The sequence below is a fragment of the Tachyglossus aculeatus genome, chromosome 10 (assembly GCF_015852505.1).
Source record: "Tachyglossus aculeatus isolate mTacAcu1 chromosome 10, mTacAcu1.pri, whole genome shotgun sequence".
NCBI classification, from domain to species: Eukaryota; Metazoa; Chordata; class Mammalia; order Monotremata; family Tachyglossidae; genus Tachyglossus; species Tachyglossus aculeatus.
In genome coordinates, this window is record NC_052075.1 from 3980369 (window position 1) to 3995952 (window position 15584).

The 15584-nt window shown below is 47.3% G+C and overlaps 1 protein-coding gene across 1 annotated transcript in view; it reads left to right on the forward strand.

Annotated features, from left to right (window-relative positions):
- Positions 1 to 973: 973 nt before the first annotated feature.
- The window catches only part of CACHD1 (cache domain containing 1), a 205874-nt gene continuing 191263 nt past the window's right edge, over positions 974 to 15584 (forward strand). The window contains exons 1-3 of the mRNA XM_038752670.1: positions 974 to 1031; positions 6791 to 6869; positions 10275 to 10497. Coding sequence (XP_038608598.1) covers positions 974 to 1031; positions 6791 to 6869; positions 10275 to 10497 — 360 coding nt within the window. The remainder of the gene's footprint in view (positions 1032 to 6790; positions 6870 to 10274; positions 10498 to 15584) is intronic.

The following is a 15584-nucleotide window of genomic DNA, read 5'->3' on the forward strand; positions in this document are numbered from 1 at the left end:
AATCGTATTTATTGAACGCTTACTGTGTGCAGAACAAAACAAAACATATTAACAAAATAAGATAAATGGAATAAATATGTACAAATAAAATAAATAAAGGTTCCCTAGAACCTTGGAAGGCAAATTCTGACCCTGGAATAAAGGAAACATACCAGGTGTACATTCATTTTACAGTCGAGAAGCAGTGTAGTCTAGTGGAAAGAAGCACCATGGTGCAGTGGATAGAGCAAGGACTTGGGAGTTAGAAAGTTCTGGGTTCTAATCCTGTCTCCGACATGTGTCTGCTGTGTGACCTTGGGCAAGTAACTTCACTTCTCTGGGCCTCAGTGACCTCATCTGTAAAAAGGGGATCGAGACTGTGAGCCCCATGTGGGCCAGGGGACTGTGTCCAACTCGAATAATATTAAGAAAAATAATGATGGTGTTTTTTAAGCGCTTACTACTTGCCAGGCTCTGTACTAAGTGATGGGGTGGATACATGCAAATCATCATCATCAATAAATACGATTGGTGATGATGATTTGCTTGTATCCACCCCATCACTTAGTACAGAGCCTGGCAAATAGTAAGCGCTTAAAAAACACCATCATTATTTTTATTAATATTATTACAGTGCTTGGCACATAGTAAGCGCTGAAAAATACCCCCCATTCTTATTATTTTACCCCTTGGTTTAAGAGCGAGAATTCCAGTGTGCCACCCTTTCTGATATAACCGTTCAGAACGGAACTTGATCCTTGGAGTGCATTTAGCGGTTTTCCAATAAAGAGTTTCATTGTGCGGGTTATGTTGGCCGGGTTCGGATTTCCACTTTTGCTCTCACTTTGGTCCCCAGGTACTGGCTGCTGTTGGGAAGAACAGGCCATTGTTCTAGTCCGCGCAGCCAGCTAAGCTCGCTGACCTGAAATTGGAAAGTAGAACGAGTGTCACGGCTTTTTGGAGAGCCTCTGGGGACGTTTCGGTGACCTAGATTATGAAAGATGAAATATTTCAGGAATGGGTTTTTATCTACGAAAACTCAAGTCTCTGGGGTAAGTCAGAAGAGGTGATGTCTTTAGCTATCTTCCATCTAACAATGTATTAGCTCAGTGTATTAGCTCAGCTGTCTCTATGTGTTGCCAATTTGTACTTCCCAAGCGCTTAGTACAGTGCTCTGCACATAGTAAGCGCTCAATAAATACGATTGATTGATTGATTGATTGGAAAGAGCCCGGGCTTGGTAGTCAGGGGTCATGGGTTCTAATCCCGGCTCCGCCGCTGGTCAGCTGTGAGACTTTGGGCAAGTCACTTCACTTCTCTATGCCTCGGTTCCCTCATCTGTAAAATGGGGATTAAGACTGGGAGCCCCCCATGGGACAACCTGATCACCTTGTACCCCTCCAGGCGCTTAGAACAGTGCTTTGCACATAGTAAGTGCTTAACAAATGCCATTATTATTATTATTATATTGCTATTCGGGACTTATTCATTCAATCGCATTTATTGAGCGCTTGCTGTGTGCAGAGCACTGTACTAAGCGCTTGGGAGGTACAAGTTGGCAACATATATCATCATCATCAATCATATTTATTGAGCACTTACTATGTGCAGAGCACTGTACTAAGCGCTTGGGAAGTACAAATTGGCAACATATAGAGACAGTCCCTACCCAACAGTGGGCTCACAGTCTAAAAGGGGGAGACAGAGAACAAAACCGAACATACTAACAAAATAAAATAAATAGAATAGATATGTACAAATAAAATAAATAAATAAATATTTATTTAATATTTATTTTAATATTTAATATTTAATAAATAAATAAATATATAGACGGTCCCTACCCAACAGTGGGCTCACAGTCTAGAAGCGGGAGACAGAGAACAAAACAAAACATATTAACAAAATAAGTAGAATAAATATGTACAAGTAAAATAAATAGAGTAATAAATACATACAAACATATATACGTATATACATTTACCCCTGCACTTAGTTCATGGCAGTAGTAAGCATTTAAATGCAATATTATTATTATTATTCCAGTGCTTAGAACAGTGATTGGGATATATTAGGTACTACGGAAGTGGCGTGGTTCAGTGGAAAGAGCCCGGGCTTGGGAGTCGGAAGTCACGGGTTCTAATCCCGGCTCCACCATCTAATTCCCCCTCTGCTGTGTACCTACTGTGTGACCTTGGGCAGGTCACTTAACTTCTCTGGGCCTCATTTACCTCATCGGCAAAATGGGGATTAAAAAGACCCGCTCCCCTTCCTACTTAGACTGTGAGCCCCATGTGGTACCTGATGAATCTGTATCTACCCCAGGGTTTAGTACAGCGCTTGGCACAGAGTAAGCGCTTAGCAGACACCACAGTTATTATCAATTGCCCTGCTCTTGGGGGTTAGAGATTGAGGAAGTAGGATTCGACCCCATAATAATAATAATGTAATAATAATAATAATAATGGTATTTGTTAAGCGCTTACTATATGCCTTAGTTGTTCTCTCTCTGAAACACACAGTTCAGGTGGTGGGGTAGAGAATCAGCAAGGCCTAGTGGATAGAACAAGGGCCTGGGAACCAGAAGGTCCTGGGTTCTAATCCTGGCTCTGCCCCTTTGGGCAAGTCTGACTTTGGGCAAGTCATTTAACTTCTCTCTGTTCTCCATTACCTCACCTGTAAAATGGGGATTAGGACTGTGAGCCCCATGTGGGGCAGGGACTGTGTCCAACCTGATTGTAGCTACACCAGCGCTTAATACAGTGCCTGGCACATAGTAAGTGCTTACATACATAAAAAAGACAACTCTGTTATATTGTACTCTCCCAAGTGCTTAGTATGGTGCTCAGCACACAGTAAACACTCAATAAATGATTGATTGAGCTGATGCCTCGGGTTTAGGCTTTTTGCACTAGCCCCGCTTCTGCCCCTCTGCCATCTCCTTAATCTACTGTACGACTTACCCGTCCGACCGGCCCCCCAACTATCAATCAGTGTGGTATTTATTGAGCACTTACTGGGTGCCAAAATGGAGATGTAAGCTCCTATGGGGCAGGGATTGGGTCAATCAATCAATCAATCGTATTTATTGAGCGCTTACTGTGTGCAGAGCACTGTACTAAGCACTTGGGAACTACAAGTTGGCAACATATAGAGACGGTCCCTACCCAACAGTGGGCTCACAGTCTTCTGCTGTTGCCCTCTCATGCATGTGATACAGTGCCCCGCACACCGTAGGCATTCAGTAACTTCGATTGATTGTTCCTGGCCCCCTTCTTCCTTCTCCTCATCCTGCCCACATTGTGGGCTCTTCCGGAACTAATAGACCTCATTCACACTTTCCTGTCTGGCCTGCCTCTCCCCCAGCAGATTGCAAGCACCTTGAGGGCAGGGAAAGTGTGTCTTGCTTCTGTAATACTCTCCCAAGTGCTTAGTTTTTTTGGGTTTTTTTTATGGTATGGTTAAGCGCTTACTATGTGCCAGGCACTAAGCGCTGGGGTAAGCTAATCGGGTTTTACACAGTCCATGTCCCACCTGGGGCTTACAGTCTTAATTCCCATTTTACAGATGAGATAGCTGAAGCACAGAGCTGTAGAGTGACTTGCCAAAGGTCACGCAGTAATAATAATAATAATGGCATTTATTAAGCGCTTACTATGTGCAAAGCACTGTTCTAAGTGCTGGGGAGGTTACAAGGTGATCAGGTTGTCCCACAGGGGGCTCACAGTCAATCCCCATTTTACAGATGAGGTAACTGAGGCCCAGAGTAGTGAACTGACTTGCCCAAAGTTACACAGCTGACAATTGGCAGAGCCGGGATTTGAACCCACGATCTCTGACTCCAAGGCCCATGCTCTTTCCACTGAGCCGCACTGCTTCTCTAGTGGCAGTGCAGGGACTAGAACCCAGGTCCTTCTGATTCCCAAGCCCATGTTCTTTCCATTAGGCCATGCTACCAGTGGATAGATGACCTCAAAAATGACACCTGTCTACATGTTTTGTTTTGTTGTCTGTCTCCCCCTTCTAGACCGTGAGCCCGTTGTTGGGTAGGGACCGTATCCATATGTTCCCAACTCGTACTTCCCAAGTGCTTAGTACAGTGCTCTGCACCCAGTAAGCGCTCAATAAATATGATTGAATGAATGAATGAATATTTGCTTAGAAAGGGGGTTAAGGGGATAATCTGTTGTGAGGTTCTGATGATTTGTTGTGTCTGAACGTAGGGTTTGTGTTCTCTCTTGGGAATATCCACCAATGAATACCAAATACAGGATGTGACTCATATCTAATAACTATTGTATTGAACTCTCCCAGGCGCTTAGCACAGTGCTCTGCACAAACTACATGTTCAATCAGTACTTTTGATCGAATTCTGGAAAATACCAACAAGGTGCTCTAGACCGAATGCAGGGTACCAGGCCTGTTTTTATTAGCCAGGAGTTTTTCCATTTGTTAGAAATTTTACAGTGCTGTATATTTTACAGTGCTCTGCACACAGTAAGCGCTCCATAAATATGATTGAATGAATGAATGAATGAATAGATTATTTTCACTTCTCAATCCTTAAAAGTGTGGTTGTTTAGAACAACATTAAATGCATTTGGTTATCGCTCACTTAGGTGATTTGAGAATTTGGCCACACTTTGGTGATTTGAGACTTTGGCTTCATACCTCTAGACCGTCAGCTCGGTGTGGGCAGGGAATGTGTCTGTTTATTGTTATGATGTACCAAGTGCTTAGTACAGTGCTCTGCGCACGGGAAGCGCTCAATAAATACGATCGATGAAGCTGAGCAATTGAATGAATCTGAGCAAGCGTTTCTGGAACTTGTGGTCTTCGAACCCCTGGACTCTGCTATTCTGGGCAGGGGTAGAGTCTGAGTCTGTGTTCAGGGGACTAAAAGACCCCAAAATACTGGGAGCAAATAAGACTTTTCTTCCCCTTCAGACTTTTCCCCTTTTCTTCAGACTTTTAGACTGTGAGCCCACAGTTGGGTAGGGACTGTCTCTATATGTTGCCAACTTGTACTTCCCAAGCGCTTAGTACAGTGCTGTGCACACAGTAAGTGCTCAATAAATACGATTGATTGATTCCCCGATTGCCTTTCTTGTTTGTAGGGTATTAAAAATTGTGCCACCTGCCATCTAGTTCCCCCACGGCTGCTGGCACTGCTGACTTGTAGGGGAAAACTGCCTTTATTTCCCTCCCCGCTCTTTGCCAGTGCGGCATATAGGTCACCACAGAGCAGGAATCTAATCAGTGTAATTTAGAGGCATTATCCGAAAAAGCCAGTCCTTGTCATTTTATTGCTCATCTACTCATTATCATTGCCTCCTAGTCAGAAAGGGCCAGAAGAAAGAGATACACGGAGGCAGGAAAAGTCATAGTAATGATAGAGTTTCTATTGAGTGCTTCCTGTGTGCAGAGCACTGCAATAAATACTGGGAAAAATACCCAGATGGGAATAAGGCACAGCCCATGTCGCTCCTGGGGCTCACAATCTAATTACAAAAATGGGAAGAGGGGATTGGCGACACACAGGGAGAGGTGAAACAAAACACTAAGACGACACAGAGATAAAGTCAAAGATGTGAAGCAGGAGCAACAGGATTTGGGGTGACCTTCACCAGAAAGCTTTTATTGAGTCCAGTTTGAACCGTCTTGGGGGGGTCACTTATGGGCTTGTTCACTTTTTCAATGAAATGAACATCCCCCATGAACTCGGGGTTCTTGGGGAGGGCCCTCTGCACTCTGTGCCCAACCTGATTTGCTTATATCTACCCCAGCACTGAAGTTCAGTGCCTGGCACATAGTAAGCACTTAACAAATACCACAATGATGATGTTGATGATTATTACTCTTTCAAGCACTTTTACAATACCCTACATACAGTAAAAACTCAATCAATATTACTGATTATTATTATCTACACATCTAATTTTCCTTTCTCGCCTACCTGTAATTTATTTTGTCTCTGCATTACTATAAGTCCTTTGAGGACAGGTCATGTTCTCTAATTCTACTATACTTGCCCAAGTGCTTAGTAGAGTGTTCTGGGTATGGACAGAAACATGGTAATTACTGATTGATTGATGGATTTTTCACTACCATGAATATCTGCTAGTGGGATTGATTGATGAATTTTTCACTACCGTGAATATCTGCTAGTGGGAGAAGGTTTTCTGTAGGTTTCTTTGATCTTACTTCATTGGCCCATTGGACCATATTTATTTAACAGTAACTAACATACTGGCCGTGATCTGAAGTCTTCTGGAGGTTAAGGGTGATCATTCATTTCCTTTTTTGCCTTTCCTTTTTTTTTTTTTTTTGACAGCACTCCCCTGAGCACAGTTTGATAGAAAGTGCAGTGCCGACTGGCTTTTGTTTTTCAAGGAAGTCACAGCAGATTTGTTGAACTCGGTCCTGTTTTCCACCTAGGAACACCCAGAGGGGAACCTCAGAGGTTTGCAAATCCCATAGCACACATATGGAATTCATACAACATGGAGGTATGGAAAATTGCGTGACAAAAAGGGTTGTAAATGATAATAATACTAATGATAATAATGGTATTTGTTAAGCCCTTACTGTGCGTCAAGCAGTGTTCGGAGGGTTGGGTCGATACAAGGTAATCAGCTTGGACACAGTTCCAGTCCCACATGGGCTCACAGTCTTAATTCCCATTTTATAGATGAGGGAACAGATGCTCAGAGAAGTTAAATGGTGTGCCCAAGGTCACACAGCAGACAAGTGGCAGAGCCAGAATTAGAACCCAGGTCCTCTGACTGCCAGGGTTGTCTTTTGCCTATAGGAAAGACTTCCCTCAAGAGCCTGGGTAAATTTCTGCAGAAGCTTATTATACCCTTTTTTAAACTCTTTTTAAACCTCAAGTGAATGGAAAAGGGCAATTTAAATTGTCCCTAAATCTGGAGCAAAGATTTCCTGGAGTCGAGTCCCTCTAGACTGTAAACTCACTGTGGGCAGGGAACATGTCTACACATCTCCTCCAAGAGGCCTTCCCTGATTGTTTAATCTCCTTTTCTTTTTCTTTTCTCTTTTCTTTTTTCTTTTTCTTTTCTTCCACTTCCTTCTATGTTGCCCTGATATGCTCCCTTTATTCATTCCCCCTTCCAGCTCCACAGCACTTTCGTCCGTATCTGTACTTTATTTATACTAACATCTGCTTCCCCTTGTGGACTGTAAGCTCATTGTGGGCAAGGGATGTGTCTGTTTTATTGTTATACTGTGCTCTTGAAAATGCTCAGTACACTGATCTGTACCCAGTAAGCACTCAGTAAATTCTGGTGATAGATTGAGTGGTCCAGGAAATGGGGAGAAGGGATTCAGGCCAATCCTCTTATTATCTTCCAGAATGCTAGTGAAGAATCAAGCCTCTTGGCTAACAAGTGTGAGTGTTTTCTTGCCTTCTTGCCCAGCGCCAGTTTTTCTTTGCCTAATTAAGGTCTGTGGAATGAGCATGGTTCTGGGAATTGGGAGAGCTGGGTTTTAGTCCCTACCCTTCTATCGCTGGCTAATGTGAGAGAAAGATCACACTTTTCACTTCACTGTGCAACCCTGTGCCCCAGAGGGAACAAGACTGGTAGAATGGAAATTGTGCCATGCAAGCCACTAGGACTGTTATCAACTCCTCTGCATAATAATAATAATAATATTATTATTATTATTATTAGCGCTGGGGAGGATACAAGGTGATCAGGTTGTCCCATGTGGGACTCACAATCTTAAACCCCATTTTACAGATGAGGTAACTGAGGCACAGAGAAGTTAAGTGACTTGCCCAGAGTCACACAGCTGACAAGCGGCAGAGGCAGGATACTCTCAGGACCGAGGCTTGTCTGCCATTACTAAGGAAAGACTGTTTCATCTTCTTTCAATCAATCAACAGTACTTTTTCAGGGCTAGCCCTGTGCCATTCACTGTAAAAATAATAGTAATAATAATAATGATATTTGTTAAGCGCGTACTATGTGCCAAGCACTGTTCTAAGTACTGGGGTAGATACGAGGTAATGAGGTTGTCTGTCCCACGTGGGGCTCATAGTCTTAATCCCCATATCCAGATGAGGTACCAGAGAAGTGAAGTGACTTGCCCAGAGTCACACAGCTGACAAGTAGCGGAGCCGGGATTAGAATCCATGACCTCTGAGTCCCAAGCCCAGACTCTTTCCACTAAGCCACGCAGCTTCTCTGTACATTTAGGAGAGTACAATAGTTAGTGAACATGGTCCATGCCCTCAAAGGACCTTACAATCTAGTTGGACAATCTTTTTTATTAGAGGGGAAGACAGACACTAAAATAAATTACAGGTAGGGGGAAGCCATACAGTTCAAAGGTAGGTACTAAGTGCTCCTTTGGGTAGAACCCAAGTGCTTTGCAGGTGAATACCTTAGTGTTTAGGTGATGGAAAGGGCTCAAGTGGCGTAGGGGAAGGGGAAATGAGGGGAAAGTCTCTTCCCTCAGCCCCATCGCACTTATGTACATAGCCATAATTCATTTCTATTAATATCTGTCTCCCCCTCTAGTCTGTAAACCCATTGTGGACAGGGAATGTGTCTATCAACCCTGTTGTAGTGTACTCTCCCAAGTGCTTAGTACAGTGCTGTACACACAGCACTTAATAAATACCATCGATTGATCGGAGGATGGTTTTTAATAGCACTGGCTAGGTGCTTACTGTGTGCCACTAACTGCTAGTCAGGTTGGACAGAGTCCATGTTACTCATGGGGCTCACAGTCTTAACCTGCATTTTACAATTGCGGTAACTGAGGCACAGGGAAGTTAAGTGATCTGCCCAAGGTCGCACAGCAGGCACGGAGCAGAGTCGGAATTAGATCCCAGGCCCTCTAAATCCCAGGGTTGTGTTCCGTCCACTAGGCCATGCTTCTTCACTGTAGTTTGCAGCGCCTTTCCGTTTGGCCTCTTTGTGTCGTCAATCCATCAATCAGTCAATGGCATTTACTGAGTTCATACTGTGAGCAGAGCACTGTACTAAGCACTTGGGAAAGTCCAATATACTCTGCCCTCCACCCTCCTTTGCCTTCCACCGCCCTTCTCCCCAACCCCTTTCCTCTCCCTCTCGTCTAGTCCCCTTCACCCCCAACCCTGCACCCCCTCCCCTCTGTCCACCCACCTTCTCCCCCTCCTTCTCTTCCTCCTCCTCCCTTCATTTCTCCCCTCACCCCTCCTCCTCTTTCTTCCCTACCCCTCCACTCCTCTTTTTCCCACCCTCCCTCCCCCTCCACCCTACTTCTCCCCCTCCCTCCATCCCTCTTCCTCCCTCCCCTCTAGTTCTCTCCCTACTCACCTCCTCTCCCTCCTCTTTCTCCCCACCCCCTCCTCCCTCTCCCATCCTCTTTCTCCCCACTCCCTCGTCCCTCTCCCATCCTCTTAATCCTCACTCCCTCGTCCCTCTCCCCTCCTCTTTCTCCCCACCCCTCCTCCTTCTCCCCTTCTCTTTCTCTCAAGCCCCCTCCTCTCCTTCCTTGCTCTTTCTCCCCACCCCCTTCCCTCCTCTTTCTCCCCACCCCTCCTCCCTCCTCTTTCTCCCCACGCCCTCCTCCCTCTCCCTTGCTCTTTCTCCCCACCTCCCTTCCCTCCTCTTTCTCCCCACCCCCTCCTCTTTCTCCCCAGCCCCCTCCTCTCCTCCTTTCTCCCCAGCCCCCTCCTCTCCTCCTTTCCCCCACCCCCTCCTCCCTCTCCCCTCCTCTTTCTTCCCACCGCTCCTCCCTCTCCCATCCTCTTTCTCCCCACCCCTCCTCTCCTTCCCTTCTCTTTCTCCCCACCCGCTCCTCTTTCTCCCCAGCCCCCTCCTCTCCTCCTTTCCCCCACCCCCTCCTCCCTTCCTCCTCACCCCCTCCTCCCTCTCCCCTCCTCCCTCTCCCCGCCTCCTCCTCTTTCTCCCCGCCCCCTCCTCTTTCTGCCCGCCCCTCCTCCCTCTCCCCTGCTCTTTCTCCCTGGCCCCCTCTCCTCCTCCTCCTCCTCCTCCTCCTCCTCCTCCTCCTGCTGCTGCTCTCCACCCCCGGTGTCCTCGCAGAAAGGGGCTGTGGGTGGGAGCTCCGCCTGGGCGGGCCGAGCCCTGTCCTGTGTCCTCCTCCCGTCCCGCTCCTCTTTGCCCCCCGGCCCGCCCCCCCCAGCCCCCCAGCCCCCCGCACCGGGAGCCTCGGCCACCCGGAGGAGGAGGAGGAGGAGGAAGGGGAAGGGGAAGGGGAGAGCCCAGCCTCCGGGGCCTCCGCTGCCCATTCGGTGGCCCGGCCGGGGGATGGCCCTCCCGTAGGCGCCCCCCACCCGGTGCCCCCCGCCCGGTGCCCCCCGGGCCGGGCAGCATGGCCGGGCCCCCCCTGGCCCTGACCGTGGCCCTGACGGTGGCCCTGACCGTGGCCCGCTGCCCCGCACAGGGGGTCGCCGCCGCCCACTTCTCCATCCTGGACGAGGCGCAAGTGCTGGCCGGCCAGATGCGGAGGCTGGCCACCGAGGAGCTGGGGGTCGTCACCATGCAGGTAACTGACTGAGCGCCTCCCGCCTGCAGGGCGCTGGACTGAGCGCTTAGGAGAGGACGCTCTCCAAACCTCCGGCTTGGCGCCCTAGTCTCCCTGCGGGCGCGCCCCCCGCAACTTTTCCACCACGATATTTTGTGGGTGGGTGGGTGGGTGGGGGGACAAAAACCAGCCACCCATCGGCCCATCCGTGCTATCTTTTGAGCGCCTCCAGCCTGGACACCACTGGACTGAGCGCTTAGGAGAGGACGCTCTCCAAACCTCGTGCTTTGCGCCCTAGTCTCCCTGCGCGCGCCCCCCCCCCCAACTTTTTCACCACGATATTTTTGGGTGGGGGGGGGAAAACACTCATTCATCCACTCAACCGTATTTATTGAGCGCTTACTGTGTGCTGAGCACCGTACTAAGCGCTTGGGAAGTACAAGTCGGCAACATTCATTCATTCAGTCGTATTTATTGAGCGCTTACTGTGTGTTGAGCACTGTACTAAGCGCTTGGGAAGTACAAGTAGGCAACATATAGAGACGGTCCCTACCCATCAACGGGCTCACAGTCTAGAAGAAAACCAGCCACCCATCGGCCCATCCGTGGTATTTATTGAGCGCCTCCAGCCTGGAGGCCACTGGACTGAGCGCTTAGGAGAGGACGCTCTCCAAACCTCGTGCTTTGCGCCCCAGTCTCTCTGCGCCCCCCCCCCCCCAACTTGCACCACGATACTTTTTGGGTGGGGGGGACAAAAACCATTCATTCATCCACTCAATCGTATTTATTGAGCGCTTGCTGTGTGCTGAGCACTGTACTAAGCGCTTGGGAAGGACAAGTCGGCAACATATAGAGACGGTCCCTACCCATCAACGGGCTCACAGTCTAGAAGAAAACCAGCCACCCATCGGCCCATCCGTGGTATCTATTGAGCGCCTCCAGCCTGGAGACCACTGGACTGAGCGCTTAGGAGAGGACGTTCTCCAAACCTCGTGCTTTGCCTTAGTCTTCCTGAGCGCCTCCAAACTTTTGCATCACGATTTGTTTCCTTTTTTTGTCGGGGGGGGGGGGGGAGACAAGGACTAGCCACCCATCGGCCCATCCGTGGTATCTTCTGAACGCCTCCATCATCATCATCATCAATCGTATTTATTGAGCGCTTACTGAGTGCAGAGCACTGTACTAAGCGCTTGGGAAGTACAAGTTGGCAACATATAGAGACAGTCCCTACTCAACAGTGGGCTCACAGCCTGCAGACCACTGGACTGAGCGCTTGGGAGAAGACGATTGGGAAGCAGCGCGGCTTAGTGGAAGGAGCTCGGGCTTGGGAGTCAGAGGACCTGGGTTCTAATTCCGGCTCCGCCACTTGTCTGCTGGGTGACCTTGGGCAAGTCACTTCACTTCTCTGGGCCTCAGTGCCCTTATCTGTAAAATGGGGATTAGGGCCGTGAGCCCCCACGGGGGACAACCTGATGACCTTGTATCTACCCCAGCGCTTAGAACAGTGCTCGGCACATGGTGCTTAACAAATGGCATTATTATTGTTATTATTATTATTATTAAACCTTGTGCATCTCCAGTGCGGTCGCTCTGCGCGCTTCCCTACTTTTGCACCACGACTTTTTTTTTGGGGGGGGGCACTTTTTAGGGGACCCCAGCCCCAGAGACCCCCCCCCCCCCCTTTTCTCCCTCCCAGGCGAGAAAAGCGCAATGCGTACGTCTGCAAGGCCGGGACCCTCAAAAGTCATCCGTCCATTCATTCAGTCGTATTTATTGAGCGCTTACTGTGTGCAGAGCACTGTACTAAGCGCTTGGGAAGTACAAATCGGCAACATCTAGAGACAATCCCCTACCCAACAACGGGCTCACGGTCTAGCAGGGGGAGACAGACAACAAAACAAGTAGACAAGTCTTAATATCCCCCCCCCCAGCGCTTAGAACAGTGCTTGGTACATAATAAGCGCTTAACAAATGCCATTATTATTAACAATAATTAATAATTGTATTTGTTAAAGTGCTTACTATGTGCCAAGCACTGTTATAAGCGCTGGGGTAAATACAGGATCATCAGGTTGTCCCACGTGGGGCTCCCAGGCTCAATCCCCATTTTACAAATGGGGCCCAGAAGAAGTGACTTGCCCAAGGTCACACAGCAGGCAAGTGGTGGAGGCGGGATTAGAACCCATGACCTCTGGCTCCCAAGCCCGGGGTCTTGCCACTAGGCAACGATTATATTCATGTCCAAGACCCATTCACGCGGGAGAGAGGGTCTCGGGGGTGATAGACTGTAAACCGGTTTGCTGCCTCTGCATCGTGCTCTCCCAGGCGCTTAGTACAGTGTCCCGCACATACTAAGCGCCCCCTCCCAAGACCGTGGATTGGCTGATTGGATCCCCCGTGCGGGGTGCGCAGCGCCAAGTTTCCCGGAGCCCCTTTTCCAAGGGTCGGATTTCCACCCTGTCGGTGACCCCCGAGTCCCCTTCCCTCCCCCCCACAAACACCCCCTCCGGGGCAGGGCTGGAGCCACTTTGGGATCTGGGTCTCTCCCTTCCCTCCCCCAAGTTTTGGGAAAACAACAACGCGATGCCTTGGAGTTTCTCTTTCCAACCAGGTCTCTCCGGTTGAAATCACGATCTAATGGGCTCCATGTGTGTTTACTTCGGGTTTCTGCAGCAGGGGCCGATCTGAGGGTCGGGGGGCTGGAGGGACCCCTGGAGAAACCCGGAAAACTCCTCTACGACCTGATTAGTTTTTTTTTATAACATTTATTTAGCGCTTACTATGTGCAAAGCACTGTTCTAAGCGCTGGGGAGGTTACAAGGTGATCAGGTTGTCCCACGGGGGGCTCACAGTCTTCATCCCCATCTTACAGATGAGGGAACTGAGGCACAGAGAAGTGAAGTGACTTGCCCAAAGTCACACAGCTGACAGTTGGCGGAGCCGGGATTCGAACCCATGACCTCTGACTCCAAAGCCCGTGCTCTTTCCATATTTACTACTCTATTTATTTATTTATTTATTTATTTTACTTGTACATTTCTATCCTACTTATTTTATTTTGTTGGTATGTTTGGTTCTGTTCTCTGTCTCCCCCTTTTAGACTGTGAGCCCACTGTTGGGTAGGGACTGTCTCTATGTGATGCCAATTTGTACTTCCCAAGCGCTTGGTACAGTGCTCTGCACATAGTAAGCGCTCAATAAATACGATTGATTGATTGATTGATTTCCACTGAGCCACGCTGCTTTCTTTCTTAAGAGGGGCTAGCTCCTTTAAGCTAACATCATGTGGTCCACTTTAAAACCTGCCAGGCGATTAGCAAGGGTTTGTTGGCTGTGGTCCCCCCGCCCTCGGTGGGTCTGCATATTAATAGGACTGAAGAATTTCTCCCTTTTCTTCCTTTTTTTTTTTTTTGGTTTTGTTTTGTTTTAAACCGTGGGCCATCGGCCGGGCTACTAAAACGCTGATAGCAGTTTTACAGCTTCTCACTCCAGGCCGGACAAAAGGTGAAATCAGATCCGAACACATTGTAATTCAGGTAGGGATCAGAAGCAAATGTAGTTTTAAAAGCCTTCCAGATTAGAAGCCCCTTTTTCTCTGTGATCCGTGGGGGTCTGGGCCCAAATGGCTTTTTATCTGCTCCAAACCGGCTCCATTCTGCACCTTTGAAACATCTTTGTGGTCACTGGCCTCCTGGGGCAGCGCTTTGTTAAGCAAAAATGGGGACTGGCTCCTCTCCTTCGCCAGAAAGAGAAGACGCATAGATTTATTTAACTGGCTTGGCCTTTAAGTAGAGTTTCTTCTTGGAAAAATTGGCTGGGGTTTTTTTTTTTTTAATTTTACTTTGGGGTTCAGTTTTCTGCCGCGTGCGTTTTCGATTTTGGAAAGCACCGATAATTAAGTGCTTTGGATGTTGGTTGATAAGAAAACAGCACGTGTTTCTTAATTACTCCTCAGTCTAAGCACCATTGATTGATCCAGAACAGGAAAGCTACTTCTACATTAGGTTGTGAAGTGCATGAGGTTTTAGTTTACAAGACACAAGCTATAGACTATTCATTCCACTCGAAATATTTGCCCTCTTCCAAGGTGACTAAATGAAATCGAGTAGTACTGATTGTTATTGAAAGTCTGGGGGGGAATGAATTCCTGGGTGTGCTAGATCAAAGTGCCATACTTGTTATTTGGGGTTGAAATCATATTGAAAGTAAGGTAGTTTTTAGCAAAGGCTTGTCGTTTTGTCTTCCTTTCCAATATTACCACATTCTGAGAATCAATCCTCTGACATTTCAGTCCATCAGTGGTATTTATTTATCAATCAATCGTATTTATTGAGCACTTACTGTGTGCAGAGCACTGTACTAAGAGCTTGGGGAGAGTGCCACGGAAGCAACACACCCCTTCTCATCTGATGGTGGAGAAACAGACAAAAAACTCTGAAGAAATAGTGGAAGCAGGAGAAAGAAGGACTTACCAGCAGGAAGTAGCAGAGATATAACAGGATGAAAGTAGCCGAATAAATAGAATATATGAATAAATATGCAACTAGAAATAAAAACATTTAGGTTCCCTACAGATCGTTTGAATCCAAACAGGAGTTTAGATTGACAAAGTGAAAACCAACTTTAGCATTTTAAATGTCTCACTCCAAGAACAAAAATACCCCATTTGAGAAAAATGGAGTAATTTTGCAGAGCAGTCTTTAAAACTAGGCGAGTGCTTTGAATAGCAGCGCAATGTTTATAGAAAGGAGGGATATTGAAAAGGATAATTTAATTAAAACGAAAAACAATCCTGACTCTTTGTGCCTAAAGTTTCTCACATCAAGCTTACTACTCACTGCTTCTGCTTGGCAAACTTTTAGTACAATAATTTTCTAGTTTTGAATCAGAGAATTCATAATAAAAATATTTTAAGGAGTGAGATTCTTTTTTGCTCTGATGATTACAGAGAGCTGTCACTTTCTACTGAAGATAGAAATCGTATTGTAAGCTCCTTGAGGGCAGAGATCCCATCTGCTATCTACTAGTAATAATATTTATTAAGTGCAGGGCACTGTAATATCTCTTTTGTACTCTCCCAAGGTCTTAATACAGCGCTGTGTGCATTG